General features: G+C 63.6%; 2 protein-coding genes across 2 annotated transcripts; both read right to left on the reverse strand.

Moving 5' to 3' along the window:
- Positions 1-479: 479 nt before the first annotated feature.
- TMEM210 (transmembrane protein 210) lies at positions 480-1,614 on the reverse strand. The gene is made up of 4 exons (XM_030293038.1): positions 1,509-1,614; positions 1,249-1,384; positions 1,004-1,039; positions 480-814 (listed from the first exon to the last, which is right to left on the reverse strand). Exons 1-4 carry the CDS (start codon positions 1,594-1,596, stop codon positions 616-618), a joined length of 459 nt encoding a protein of 152 aa, XP_030148898.1. The 5' UTR covers positions 1,597-1,614; the 3' UTR covers positions 480-615.
- A 2,034-nt stretch (positions 1,615-3,648) lies between these two features.
- ANAPC2 (anaphase promoting complex subunit 2) lies at positions 3,649-14,020 on the reverse strand. The gene is made up of 13 exons (XM_030293035.1): positions 13,877-14,020; positions 12,991-13,613; positions 11,863-11,995; positions 10,690-10,864; positions 10,193-10,312; positions 9,721-9,838; positions 8,820-9,001; positions 8,349-8,490; positions 7,965-8,040; positions 7,673-7,876; positions 4,545-4,674; positions 4,104-4,339; positions 3,649-3,980 (listed from the first exon to the last, which is right to left on the reverse strand). Exons 1-13 carry the CDS (start codon positions 13,979-13,981, stop codon positions 3,768-3,770), a joined length of 2,457 nt encoding a protein of 818 aa, XP_030148895.1. The 5' UTR covers positions 13,982-14,020; the 3' UTR covers positions 3,649-3,767.
- Between the last annotated feature and the right edge of the window lie 8 nt (positions 14,021-14,028).

Consider the following 14,028-nt stretch of genomic DNA (forward strand, 5'->3'; position numbering starts at 1 on the left):
CCATAGCGGATGTTTGGTGGGGTCAGGAGTACATGATGGGAGCCTGAGCCCAGGGGATAGGCCGTAGGGTGGAGCGGGACTGCATACCTGGAAACCGTCATGTCTGCCCTACCTGGCCCTATGAGGATTCTCCTAGAACCTCAAGGAGACAGTGTGGGTAGGGCACAGGCACCAGCCCAAGTTCTCCAGTCAAATGCTGCTCCTCTGGAGTCACCAGAATTGCACATCCTGTCCTGGGGTTTTCCGGGGTGGGGTGGGGGTGGGGTGGGCAGGGGCCCAGGAGCCATGCCAACTTCGTGGGGCAAGGCAGCAGGACGATGCCGGGAGGAGCTAGACGGAGGCCATGGCAGGAGGAGATGGAAACACCAGGGCTGTGGCTCCTGCCCTGAAGGGCAGACGGCGGGCACTTGTGCAGGCAGCGCACACTCGCGCGCGCACACACACACACACACACACCCGCCATCCAAGATAAAGGAGATGACCTAGGTGCACACAGACCCCTCCCCACCCCTTCACGCAGCCGCACAGCGGCTCTAGGAGGAGCCCGCAGAGAGGACAGGGCAGAAGCACTAAATACCGTTTAATTCTCTTACCCTAGGCTGCCCGCAGCCCTACTCAGGTGGGGGGGGTGAGAGGGGACGTCTCCTCTAGAGTCAGAGTTGGGGCCATCGGGTCCATGGGGATGGTTATGAGGCCGTGAGCCTCCAGGGGAGGCATCAGGGAGACCTCCAGGTCAGGGTCCATGAGGTGGGACTCCACATGCAATGTGTGCAGATCCGTGTGATCTTCCTGGACCCCGAAGTGCCCCACCATCCTGCACGACACGGGCTGGGTCAGGCTTGTTGCAGGCAGTCACCAGCACGGGCTCCCGAGGACTTAACCCCCTCCCAGGGCAGGCCTGGCTCTCAGGTCAGTGCCCCTGATGCATCTGTGACCACACCTCCCAGTGGGGCAGGAGCAGGGGCACAGCTCACCCGTGGGGTCCTCCCCTGAGGTTACTCACCTGCTGTCCATGTGTCTGCGGGAGGCATGTTCATGTCTGGGGGACAAAGGAAGGTGTGAGTCCTGGAGCAGGGGAGCTGGCCCCCAGGAGCCCAGAAGTGCCCCTCCCGCACCCCACCTCTTCACAGCCCAGTCCGGGAAATAGCGTTCCCCAGCTCTGGCTGACATCTCACCCGGGGCAGAGGCCCCTCTCCCAGCAGGGCCCCGTGGCCCTCACCCACCCTGCCCGCCCCGGGGCCTACACACCTCTTGGCTCGCATGGCACCAATTGCCACGATGACGAGGGCACAGAAGCAGCTGGCACCAACGCCCGCCAGCACCACCAGCAGGGCAATGAGGGCCTCGCGGCTGAGGCCGAGGCTGCACTCACAGTACGTTCCAGCTGCAGAGACAGGGCCCGTGTGGCCGAGGGGCCCTCGTCACCTGCCAGTGGAGGGCCCCCGGGGCCGCCCCTCACCCCAGGAGGGGCCCTGGCTGGGGCGGGGTTCAGGGACGGGAGGAGGCACCTGCAGCAGGGATGAGCAAAAGGGACAGACATATCAGGCCGAGAGGGCCGCCAGCCAGGCAGGAGTCAGGCTGGGGACAGGGGGCCATGTCCAGCCCCCAACCCCACCACACACCTCTGGACGGAACCCATTGGAAGGCGCTGACCTCACAATAGGGCTGTGGAGCAGGGTGGGGTGGTGGGGGAATCGGGGGTCTGGGAGGTGTGTGGGGGTGGGCCGGGCTTCAGCCGGAGCTTCACTTGAACTTCTGTGTGGGAGCAGAGGAGACCTGGGCAGGCAACCCCCGGGGTGAAGCAGGTAGGGTGGCTGGGGGCCTGGGAGCTGCTCCCCAGTGCCCTACTGGATCCAGCCTCAGGGGATGGTGCATTACAGGGAAGGGGGTGATCACCCTTAGGCTCTTGGGATAGTGGAGACAATGACCCGGAAACCCTGGGGGGCCCTCAGCAGACAGCGGGAGGCCTGTTTCTCAGGGACTGTGACAGCCCAGGTGAGGCCTGGGCCCCACCCAGCTGACCCATGCCACCATCCTTCCCCCAAGGCTGCCAGGAGCAGGGGCCAAGAAGGGGCAAGGCATGGGCCTGTGCTCGCTGCCCTCCCTCGCACTGGCGGTCTCGGGGAGGATCCCGCCCCCAGCTCAGCAATGCCGGAGGCCGGAGGAGCCGCCAGGCTCTCCGAATCCCCCAGGAGGTGGGGGCGCTGCCCACAGGCCCTCCCACAGCCACAGCCGCTAGGCGCTTCTGGCTGAGAAAAGGCTACAGGTAGCATCTGAGGCTCCCAATCTGTGTCGTTTATCAGAGCCCCCCTGCCCTGCCCTGCCCTGAGGGCTTCTTCCTCTGCATCTTCCTGCCTGAGGGACTTAGCTGCAGGCTGGCCTCGTGGGACTTAACCTCAGCCTCCTCCCTGGCCTCGCCGTCCAGAGGCGGCCTCCCCCCTCCCCTAAGGACCTAGGCCAGCAAACCACACAGGCAGCAGGGGGAGTTGTCCCACACCACGGATGACCCCACAGGGCACCAGGGGCAAGGGTGCAGAGGGGCCCTGGCTGACTCCCTGTCATTGGGGACCTCCCTGACTCCTCTGACACAGGTGTCCCCTCCTAGTGTTGAACCCTCCTTGGGGACCAGCCAGCAGTTTCTGGGACACCTCTGTGCCTGTTGTGTGACGCTGTGACCCAAGATGCAGCTTTTTTGTTTTTCTCACATTTTGTTAACAAACCAAGTCCAAAGGGACGTGTGCCTGTGCCCAGGAGCTGACCCGCTGCCCCGCCAGACCCGTCTAGCCGGTTTGCATCCGGGTCATTTTGCATCCGGGTTAGGATGACGGAAGTAAACTCAGCCCCATGCCAGGTGACCTTCCGCCTGGAGGGAACGGTGGGTGTTAGAGCCTTCTGGGCCTCCAGCAGAACTCAGAGGAAAGCGGGAAGCCCCTCTCCTAGTGACCACAGCACAGCAGCCTTGGTGGTGGGTGGAGCCCAAGCGAGGCAAACACCGGCTCGCCAGAATCCTGGAACTGCTAAGGCTACGTGCCTAGTCCTACCGCTCGTTCTCCAAACCCGTGGCCAACAGGACACTCTGGAGTGAGAGGGGGTCCCGTCAAGGACTGATACCAGGGCCCCAGGGGAACAGGTCAAAGTGGAGAGGTGGGGGTAGCCACTAGAAGACAGCCTGGCGGAGGGGGCTGCCCAAGGGTGTCTGGGGGCAACAGGCATGACTCCAGGCCTGGGAAGGCACCCCGGGTGGGCGGGAACAGGACGCCGGAGGCTCGTTCCAAAGGGCCTTTGTTGCCCAGGAGGCTGGCACCACCAGCCAGCACGGGGCCTCCTGCACCGCAGGCTGTGGTGCCCAGTGCTTCTGAAGACCTCCAGCCTGCATCCAGCCAAAGCCCTTCCCTGCCTCCCGGGACCTCAGGGGCTGGGGGCGGTGCCAGGACCCCTCGTGTGCGCCAGGGACGTCCATGTGCCAGGACCGTGGGCCTGGAGCCCGGTGACAGGTGTGCAGGCAGGGCTGGGCCCGGACACTCGTGTGTTTCCCCGCACCTGCTCCCAGGGAGCCAGGCCCTGCTAGGCTGAGCTGGAGAGGCCGCTGTGAAGGGCAAACCCGGACCACACGCCCGCGATGGGCCCACAAAGCCACCAGGACAGGGAAAGGATAGAGAACCATTTGCTTTACTCTGCACTCCGGGGGCCGGGCAGGGGCACGGGGGGCACCCCCCCCAGCCACCCTCCCTCGGTGGGGACGTCGCGGGAAGGGCGCAGTGGGCGCGTCAGCTGCAGCTCTTGGGCAGGCGGTAGACGCCGGCTGAGTAGACCAGCTGCTGGTCCCTCACCTTCTTCTGCAGGAAGCCCTGGAGCTCCTGCAGGTCGATCTCGGCCAGCGCGGGGCCAGTGACCACGAACATGCGCAGCATGCTGTAGATACGCTCCAGCGACAGGCTCTCCAGGTTGGTCAGCATGGCCTGGATGTACGTCCAGAAAAGCTGGGGACACAGAGGCCAGGCCGGCCGTCAGGCCACCCCCCCCCCCCCCCCCCCCCCCCCCCCCCGCGCGCGGCCACCGCACCAGAGGCCGAGCCAGGCCCCCGCCCCCGCCCGCGGCCGCACCAGCAGCTCCTCCTCCTTCTGGTCGGCCTGGGAGGCCATGCCGGAGTCGCTCTCGTCGTCGCTGTCAAGGAGCACCATGCTGTCCCGGTCCTGGGGCCGCTCCTCCTCCACCACAGAGAAGGTCCCGGCAGGCTCCTCCCGCAGCACTCCCTGCTGCAGCCACACGGACATGCGCCGCCGCAGCAGGGCCACGGGCATCTTCACCACCTTGCTCAGCTCCTCCAGGGTCCAGCTGGCTGCACGGGGCGGCCGGGAACACTAGCCACTGGGCCTCGACGGCCCGCTCACCTTCCCAGGGGGCAGCCCCGGGAGGCCGAGTCCCACCCCCAACCTCCACTCCCCCCCCCCCCCCCCCCCGCCGGCCACACGGAGCAGTGCCTGGCACTGGTCCCCCCCAGGAGGCAAGGCTGGGGCAGGCCAGCCAGGGGCCAGTGGGTTCACCTTGGTCCTGGAAGTAGAGCAAGACCACCGCCTGCACGGGAGTCACTGCCACAGACAAGGTACGATCGGCCAGCTCCACATCCATGGTCACCAGGCCCAGGGTGTGCTTCCAGCTGAGGGTCCGCATGGCCTGGGGAGGGCCGCAGTCAGCACGAGCAGCCCGGGGGCCCGGCTGAGCCCAGCTGAGTGAGACTCCGCCACCTGGCACCAGGTGACAGAAGGGCTCCCTCACCGCCCCCCGCCCCCCGGCAGTGGGCAGCAGGGTGGACAGAAGACAGGGCTCCGCTTCCCACGCCCTCCACTACCACGATCTGATAGGACTGAACAATGAGGGCTGCTGGTGAGTTAACGGTGTCTGAAAGACGTCCAACATCATAACCCCCAGGACCTCAGAATGCGACCTGGGTTGGAGACGAGGCCGCTGCAGACGGGCCTAGTTAAGACAAGGTCATCCGAAGTACAGCGAGCCCTGACGTAGCTCGGTCAGCACCCTTGCAAGAGGGAAGACAGTGTGAAGACAGGCAGAGATGGCAGGGATGCAGCCACAGGCCGAGAAACACCGAGGGGAGGTGCTGGGGAGGCGGAGGGACCCTCTCCCACAGCCTTCGGAGGCGCACAGCCCCGCTGACGCCCTGACCTCTGCTCTGGCCTCCAGAGTGGAGAAAAAGATCTCCGTTGTTGCAAGCGCCCGCGTCATGGCACTTTGTTATGGCAGCCACGAGAAAGTGACACATCTTGGTCCCGGGAAGGGGGTGCTGCTGTAACAAATTCCCAGAAGTGTGAGTCCACGGAGCTGGGTGACAGGCAGAGGCTGGAAGAGCTGTGGGCTGCATGCCTCTAAGAGCCTGAATTGCCCCGGAGAGACTGTCGGCAGGGACACGGCCAGGAAAGCCACAAGAGGTGTCACGAGGAGGAAGAGGCCACGGCCAACTGGAGACAGTGTGGCCCTGCTATGTGGTGGCAGGATCCTGTCTGAGCACGACCCTGCTGGGCAGAAAGCACACCCCAGCACGATGAACCAACACTGAGCTGAGGAGACTCCGCAAATGTGGGAGGGATGGCCTCGCAGCGGCAGCAGGGGTGAGGCGGGGGGTGGGGGGCGGGGAGCCAGCGCGAAGGCAGGGGTGCTGCTCTTCTCTGTGTGCCCTAGAGACAGAGCCGAGAGGGCGCCAGAGACCCGAGCTCTGACGTGGGAGCCGACCAGCGTCCTCAGAAGAGCCAGGACAGACCGGGCGGTCCAGGAAGGGTGTCTGTGAGGGCCCACGGCCAAAGGCCTGGACGACTGGGAGCTGCAGGGAGGACGAGGCTCCTGAGAATTTTACGGCGACCCGGACTAAAACGGAGAGACGGCCAGCTGAGGAGGGCTCAGCGGGAGAACTGCAGTACAGCGGCCCGGCCTGGCAGGGTGGGCAGACAGAAGACAGCCTTGAACCCAGAACAGTGCCTCCACTGGCTTTTGGACTTGCTTTGAGCCTGTGACCCCCCTCCTTCCTTGAGAAGTCATCCTCTCAGAACGGAGGGGTCTGTGCCACACCTCGCAGGCACGCTCTGCTTTCCCAGGCTCGCAGCCGGAGAGAGACTGCCCTCGATGAGCTGCGCTCGGTCTCGCTCCTGCCCGATTCAGATGCTACTCAGATACCAAACTTTGAGGTGTGGGGTGATATAAACGTGGTGCTGGAATGGCTTAAGACTTCTGGGGATGTTGGATGAATGTGTTTTGCATGTGGGAAGCACACGAATTTGGGGCGGGGGGGGGGGGGCACAGGGTGGACTGTTATAGGTTGAACTGTGTCCCTCATAGTTAAGGATGTTAAAGTCCTAACCCCTGATAACTCAGAATGTAACTGTGTCTGGACATCAGATTACCACACGTCAATTCGTTCAAGTGAGGTCATTCTAGAATAGGGTGGGCCTTTAATCCAACATGACTGGTGTCCTTGTAAGAAATGTGGACACAAAGAGACACAGGGAGAATGCCCTGTGACAACAGAGGCGGAGGTTGGGCTGATGTGGCCACAAGTCAAGTGATGCCTAGAGCCACCAGAAGCCGGAAGCAGCAGGAGGAACCCTCCCTCAAGCCTCTGGACAGAGTGCAGCCCTATGATCGATCCTGGATGCCCCGCTGCCAGAACTAACACGATACACCTGCACTGTTTTGAGCCCCGATCACGGCACTTTGTTGCTGACCAACACAAGGGAGTCTTCAGTAACCCCCTCACCCCCTCAGCTCCAAAGGAGGAGGCAACAGAGAACCCCACCTTGTAGGGGGGAAACGGAAGCAGAACCCACAGTTTGCCCAGGTCACAAGCAGGAGAGCCACAGACAGCCTCTCCAGCTCCAAGCCCACGACCGTACAGCCACCACTGCAGCCTGCAGCAGGAAAGACGCAAGGCCACCAACAGAAAACACGAGCAAGGACACTCTGTGGGCCGTGTGGCCACCCACGTGTCCAACGTGGTCCTCAGGCCAAGAGTTCTGGTGTGAGGCAGAGACACTGTGGCCACAGGCCCGACCTCCAGCATAGCCCCAGGGCCTGCTCCGCCACTCTAGTATCCAGCTGGAGTCAGGACAAAGCGCGCTGAGGCATGGCCGTCACATCAGGTGCATTAGGCCCGAGCAGAAAGGCATGGCTGAGCCATCCTCTGGGAAAGCAGCTTCTAGGGAAGCAAGCCAGGCAGTGGCAAGGCCGGGGCAGAGTCCTGGAAGTCGAATGCTTCACGAACAATCTGGAGACTGCTTGGAGGCAGACGCCCATGGGGCACACACAGGCCCCTGACTCTCTCCGGGGCGAGCCCGGTGCCCCAGCCCCCAGTTCTGAGACGTCAGGGAGTAGACAGCGGAAGAGGAAGCCCGGGGAAGGTGGGGCCACCCGGAGGCGCAGAGGGCAGAAGCGGCCCGGCCCCTCCCCCAGTGTGGGTGTGCACGCACACGTGCAGAGGCTCCTGAGGGACGAGGGGAGCAGGACGGGGGGCTGCGCCCTCCTGCCCCGACGCAGAGGCACAGGACAGGTGTCAGCAGAGAGCCGCACAGGTGGGTCGCACCCAGGCCCTGTTGCACAGCCTGCTCGGAAGGGTCACCAGGTCAGGATGCGGCCCCCACCTGCCACCGGAGGGAGGTGTGGCCTGTACCTTCAGCTTCTCGTACTTCTTGCAGTAGACCTCTAGGGCCTCCCTAATGTCCTCGGGGACCTCCAGCTTCTCGTCCTTGAAGGGAGGCCAAAACTCGCTGGACAGGATGACGGCATAGACCCCAAAAGGCGGCTGCTCCTCTATGGGCCGCTTCTCGTCCTCCTCACGAATGTTGGCGTTGATGCGACGGGAGTCCGCCATGTCCTGGGGGGAGGAACGAGGTCTCACGAAGGCCCCGGGGCTGGGCTCAGGGTGAGGCCGGGCCAGGTGGGCAGGAGCCCCGCGCGCCCACCTTCAGCATGACCTCGCAGAAGTGCATGGGAGCCTCGCCAAAGCGCAGCTTCAGCAGCTCCACGTTGCGGATCTCCCTGGAAGAACGCATCTCTGAGGGGGCGTGGCGCGCCCCCACCCCAAGCAGCACCCGTAGTGGAGCGGGTACCCTCCCCCACCCAGCGCAGGGACACCCCAGGGGGGGAAGCGCGAAGTGCAGCTCCGGCCACCGAGACCCTGGACTCCGTCCCGGCTGAGGCCCAGGGGTTCCCGGGGATCTGGTTCCCCGAGCCCCTGGGCCTCCCCCCAGGCCTCTCCAGGGTGACGGCTGAGCACGGGTGCACCTCCCCACCGGAGAGCAGGCGGCGGCGCCCCCTGCGGCCCACTGGCGCCTTGCGGGCCTCACCGCTCAGGACTAAAGCTGAACTGGTGCAGGAGGCGGTCGGCCAGCAGCGAGCGGTACTCGTTGATGAACAGGTCCTTGCTGCCGTAGATGCTGACCAGCAGGCTGATGATGTCCGAGGAGCGCCGCTTGGAGCTGGACTTCCCTGCACGGCACGGGGACCGGCACCAATGGCATCTCGCAGGGACCGAGGAAGCACCATCCGTGCCCACGCGGGCCCCACCCTGCCACGCCCGTGAGGCCCAGATCCCAGGCGAGGGGCAGGGTGGGTAGTGCACAGGCCGCCCGGGAATCTGCTCTTCTAGCAAGCTGGACGGAGACACAGGCCACCGTGGGCCCACTCAAGCCAGCCAGAGCCCCCTGCAGAAGCGGGTCGGGGCGGGTGCTGACAACTGATCCCCTCAAGCTTTCGGACGCCTGCCTTGCCGGAGCGTCCCCCACAACCCAGAGCCAGGTGGGGCTGGTGGCACTGACCTGGATCGGCATCCACAGGGTCAGGGACCCAGTCCTCGGGCTCGCCAGAGTCATCCTCGCTGTCCTGACCAGTCTCCAGGCTCGCCGGGTCTGTCTTGGACAGCTCGACAGCCAAGTCCCCCGTCCCGTCTGAGTCCCCCGTCAGCCCAGCTACAATCTGCCGCACCGTGTCCTCCCGCGTCCTGCCAGATGTGAGTACCGCTGGCCTTCACGGCACCTCCCTCCCTGTTTGCCCATACCACGGCACCCCACCTCACCCCGGCAGCCAGCACCCCCGTTGGCCACGTGCTTAAGATGGGTCCGTCAAACTTTCTCTCAGAAAACAGTAATACTGATCATAATAAGATAAACCCCACCGTTTTCGGGAACGCCGAGAACTAAAATAATACGGGATCTAGGCCAGGGCCTTCCCAACCAAGAGGCAGCAGACGTGAGTCAGGGAAGCTCCAGATGCCTCCCAGCCCCAGCCCTGAGCCTCTACTGTCCCGAGGGGTCTCCAGACAGCTGTGCCCCAGCACCCGCTCAAACACGTCCTCTGACAGACAGCCTGGGAGTCACTGCCGTTCATGCACAGGGGTCCCCTCCCCGCCCCGGCCTCAGCCTGGGTCTTGGTCAGTAAGCTAAAGCTGAGTCGGGGTCTCTATGGACTAGGAAAAGGGGATGGGAACAGAGAGCAGGGTTGCAGGGTGGGGTCCCCAGTGTCTGCCCATGGACGTGGTGGCACCCACAAGACGAAGAAGCCCGGGCCGTGGCCAGGTCATGTGGCCCAACAGGAGGGACAGAGTGTCCCTGGTGTTTTGGGGGCCACAAGGACCCACGGGGAACTTGGCTGCACAAATGGAGCCAGGAGACAAGGACCCCAGGTCCGAGCAGCAGCCTGGAGCTTGGCCACGGGGCTCACCTCAGGTAGCGGCGAATGGGCTCACAAGCCACCTCCAAGATGACCATGGAAGGGTCGAGCACACGCAGTGCCTTGATGGCGGATATATAGAGGGTGATGATGTCGCACGTGTTGACCCCTACGGCCAGGAGAAAGGACAGTAGTCACAGCAGCACCCAGGAGTTGTCCCTTGAGCGGCAGCGCCCTGGCCAGGTGGGTTTTTCGGCCACCACTGTGACCTCACTCCCCAGGATACCACTGTGACCCACGGGACGCTGTCCCCCTTCTCCCCTAACTCTCACGTGCTTTCCCTGGAACTTTCCAAGGTCCGAGCCCTCCCCTCATTGGGCGGTCTGCCCCAGGCCACACCCATCATTTCCCAGGACTCTCTTCAAGGGAGGATGAGGCGGAGCTCCTAAGGACCGCACAGACCCACACCCTACACAGGCCTCTCGGCAGAGGAGACTGGCCTCTGGGGCAGCAGCTCAGGCACCTGGGTGGAGGAGCCGCGTCTCTAGGGCAGCCTTGAGAGACAGGAGCAGCTGCTGCCTCTGGTCGGTCCTTTCCAGGCAGTATTTGAGGTCCTCGATGGCTGGCCGGGAGTCTGGGAAGTCTGTAGGAAGAGTGCGGACCCTTGCACACACACGTGCAAGCACGCACGTGCTGTGCGTGCAAGAAAGGACACAAGGTCGGCAGGGCCCAGACCCACTCAGCAGTGATGAGAAACACCGCTAGGTGCTTCAGGCCGTCCCTGGGCGGTCATGTGCCCTCCAGTCCCCGCCCCGCCCCCGAGTGCCCAAGGACAGAGCAGGAGCATGAGGCCGCCGACAGGATGGGGGTGGACGCCCAGAAGCACCGTCTGGGGGCCCCACTGGCGGGCCCAGCTCTGCTTGGGACGCCACTGTCTGTCCTAAGTGCCCCTGACCGCCTGCAGGATCTGAATGGCGAAGGCACGGGGAAGGTGGCCACTTCAGCGGGCAGGGGGCCGACCTCGGATGATGCTGAAGAGCTCCTCGATGCGTAGGCCGGCATAGATACGGTAGAAAAACCTCTGCACGTGGCAGCGCCACCGGCGCAGTGTGTTGCCAGCCTCCGGGGACGCGGGCCTGGCGGGGCCATCCTGCAGGAATACCTTGCCGAGCCAGCCGACCACCCTCTCGATCCACTGTCGGGAGAGCACAGGTATAGGGAGGTGAGGAGCTGAATGAACCCCAGCCCGAACCCCAGCTGGAGCAGAGGCTACCCGCACGGCAGCCAGTCTTGGGGAGTCTCTAAGGCTCCTGGACACTGGGAGCACATTGAAACCAGCAGGATAACGGGTCCAAAGTGAGCCTCCCAGGCCTCCCATCGATGTGTCCCCACACCCGATGAGCACCAGAGCCCAGGCTTATCTCTAGCAACAGTGGCCCTGATGCAGAGCACGGAGAGAACGCTCACCTCTGACCTGGTGGACAGACACACCCTGGGGGCCACGTACCTGACTAGTCCCACCACGTGGGACAACGTAAGGGCCCTTCTGAGCACACGCACGTAAACTTAGAGGCAAAACAGCCGCACAGAGCCTAGGATGCACACGTTCCCCCACAAACTACGCAGCCCCTGATGACAACATCCTGATACTCTACCACCTGGGGGCAACACAGGTGCCCCGGCCAGGCCTCTGGGCTCACACCCACTCCAGACCGCTGCTGTACAGACACTTGCTTTGAACCCCCACCACAGCTAATCTGCGCCCTGGGACGCAGACACCAGGAACCGGCGGAGAATGACATGCGGGAAGTAGGGGCAGGCTGGACGGTCCCCTAGGGTTGGGCCAGCACCTCCCCGGCTCTAGGGAGACCAGGGCAGAGCCCCAGACCACGCCCCAACAGCACGGGCGCCCTGAGGCCCCTCAGCGGGACACCCCAGACCTTGGCACCGCCTCCAGCCAAGTGATTTCTCACAGACCTTGCTGAGCAGGTCACGGGCTCTATCTTGCGGTCACAAGGGCAGGCCGGGAAGGGCCAGCTTCCACCCAGCACCAAGACAGCTTCATCCACCAGCCAGGTCCTAGCTCGTCCAAGTCCCCATACTGTGGCTGCTTCTAAGACCACTAGGGTGTCAGGTTGGCCAGAAACCTGTTCTACAGCCCCCAGGGAACAGGGCCCGAGAGGCTGTCCTTACCTTGTGGAACTCTCGCAGGAAGGAGCGCTCGTACTCGCCCCGACAGCGGTCCTCCATTCTCTCCCTGGTCACCTGGTGCAGGGTGGTGGTCACAGCCTCCGCACTGACCCGCTCCAACAGACTCAGCCTGTGTCTGGAGGACAGCCCTGCTCGTGGAGCACACGGAGTACCCTGCTCCCCCTCACACCCAGCGCCCTCTGCACCGAAGGCTTCAAGGAAAAGCTGCTGGGGAGGACAGAGCCCTGCCCTCCCCAGTTGGCCCCTCTGCCCAGGCTGAGACCCTGGCCTTGCCCACGTGAGGAGTGGGTGTGGCTCTCAGGGCTAAAACCGCATCTCCTTAAACATGGCTCTGAAGCAACAGCTAAATGTATCACCGTCCTGACCACGTGAGCATAGACGCCACCAGTTATGCCGTTGGGTGCAGACCCCGGTCAGCGACGGCAAATGAACCCGAGAAAACGAGAGAGAACATTTCTGGGCATCCTGCATCTGGGATGAACCAGCCAGAGCCATCCAGGGCCTCCCTGACCCTCGCCAGCAACAGGGCCCCTCCCTCAGTCCAGCTAGAAGCCCCTCCCCCTTCCCAACAGCTGTGCTGCTGCCGCTTCACTCAACGTGACAAGATCATTACCAGCAACCACAAAGGATTAAAGGCTCACAGCTCAGAACCCAGCTTTAACGGCGACAGCAAAATCCTTTCCTCTTTAAAAGGCTGGAAAAGCAATCTGCTTGCCCAGCGTGTTAGCCTAATCCCCAACTTGTCTAGAAAGAATAAAAAAAGCAAGCCCACCTCTTGCAATTACAAGAGAGGATGAACACCATCCCTTCCCCAGGGAGCCTACAGAAGGCACAGCAGAATTCTACGTGGCCCAGAAAATTTGCAATCCCTAGGGTCTCAGAGTAAGCAAAGAGCGGAAACCCAGGGCTAGTGTGAGTGGCAGACACACACCTGTGTCCAAGACAAAACGTATAAATCACAGCGAGGGGATCCTGGGGACCCGCCCCTGGCCACACCCAGGACGATCGGCAGAGACCCCACCCCCCACCCCACCCAGCCAGCTGGCTGGACCCAGGAAAGCCAGCCAGAGGCAAGAACAGAGGCGTGGCCACACAGGCACGAGTACTCACAGGACCTGGCTGAGCTGGTGAAACTGCTCCAGGGCCTGGCGGCACCAGCACTGCTGCTTGTCACTGCCGCATCCCGCACACAACGGGCTCTGCAGAAGCCGGTAGTACCGGCGACGGGCATACCTGCTGTCCAATTCCCCCTCTAGTTCTGGGTCTGTGCCCCCTTCCCCCTTCCTCTTACTCTGCATGTAGACTCTCAAAAAGCGCCCATAGAGGCGCTGAATCATCTCCTGAAAGGTTCTGGGAGTGGAAAAGAACAGGACGCCCCGCAAGGTGGTGTGGACTTTTTCCCGCAGCCCCTGAGCGCCTGCGCCCATCAGCAAGCCCAGGCGAGTCCATTTCTCCAGCAGCTCTAGACTATGCAGGTAGGGATCCAGGCGGCTCTCCAACAGGCCGAAAGCGTCAAGGAGAAGCAGAAGGCACTGGGGCTCGTCTGCACAGTTCTCACGCTGGGCGATAGTATTCCAGAACTCAAGGGAGATGTTGGCCTGCAGGTCGTTCTGCAGCACCTCTACAAACCACTCCTCCAGGACCGAATGCAGACCGTGGGCCCTCAAAACCTCCACCGCCGCCCGGAGCTCCTCCTCCTTTGGCGGCACCGCACCGCTGGTCCGGGAGGACGCCTGGAGTGCAGGGAACCGTGAGAAGGGGACACAGAGTAGCGGTGGGAAGGGCACTGACACGCGGGGAGAAGCGGGAAAAGGGACAGAGCGGAGGGGAAGCTGCGGGATTTCCGCTACCCCTCGTCCACGACCCACGGATGCTTGGCCGACGCTAGGCAAGGGCCGCCTCGGCAGCGGAACGAACCCCAGGGTGGACGTCCTAGTAAAGCGCGCAGGGTCCCCGGAACCCCGCGCGGACCCGCTGCCCTCTTCCGGGGCCTCACCAGTCCCAACGCGGCCGGCGGCACCAGCCCGGTGCTCACGGTGTTCCAGGCCACCAGCAGTTCCTGTGCAGGCCCGGGGTCGCCGTCCCGCACCGCCGTCGCCATCTGCGCCCACCAACTCCCAGGGCTTCGCGGCGCGGCGCGCGGCGATG

Source organism: Lynx canadensis, chromosome D4 (genome assembly GCF_007474595.2).
Source record: "Lynx canadensis isolate LIC74 chromosome D4, mLynCan4.pri.v2, whole genome shotgun sequence".
Lineage (NCBI taxonomy): Eukaryota > Metazoa > Chordata > Mammalia > Carnivora > Felidae > Lynx > Lynx canadensis.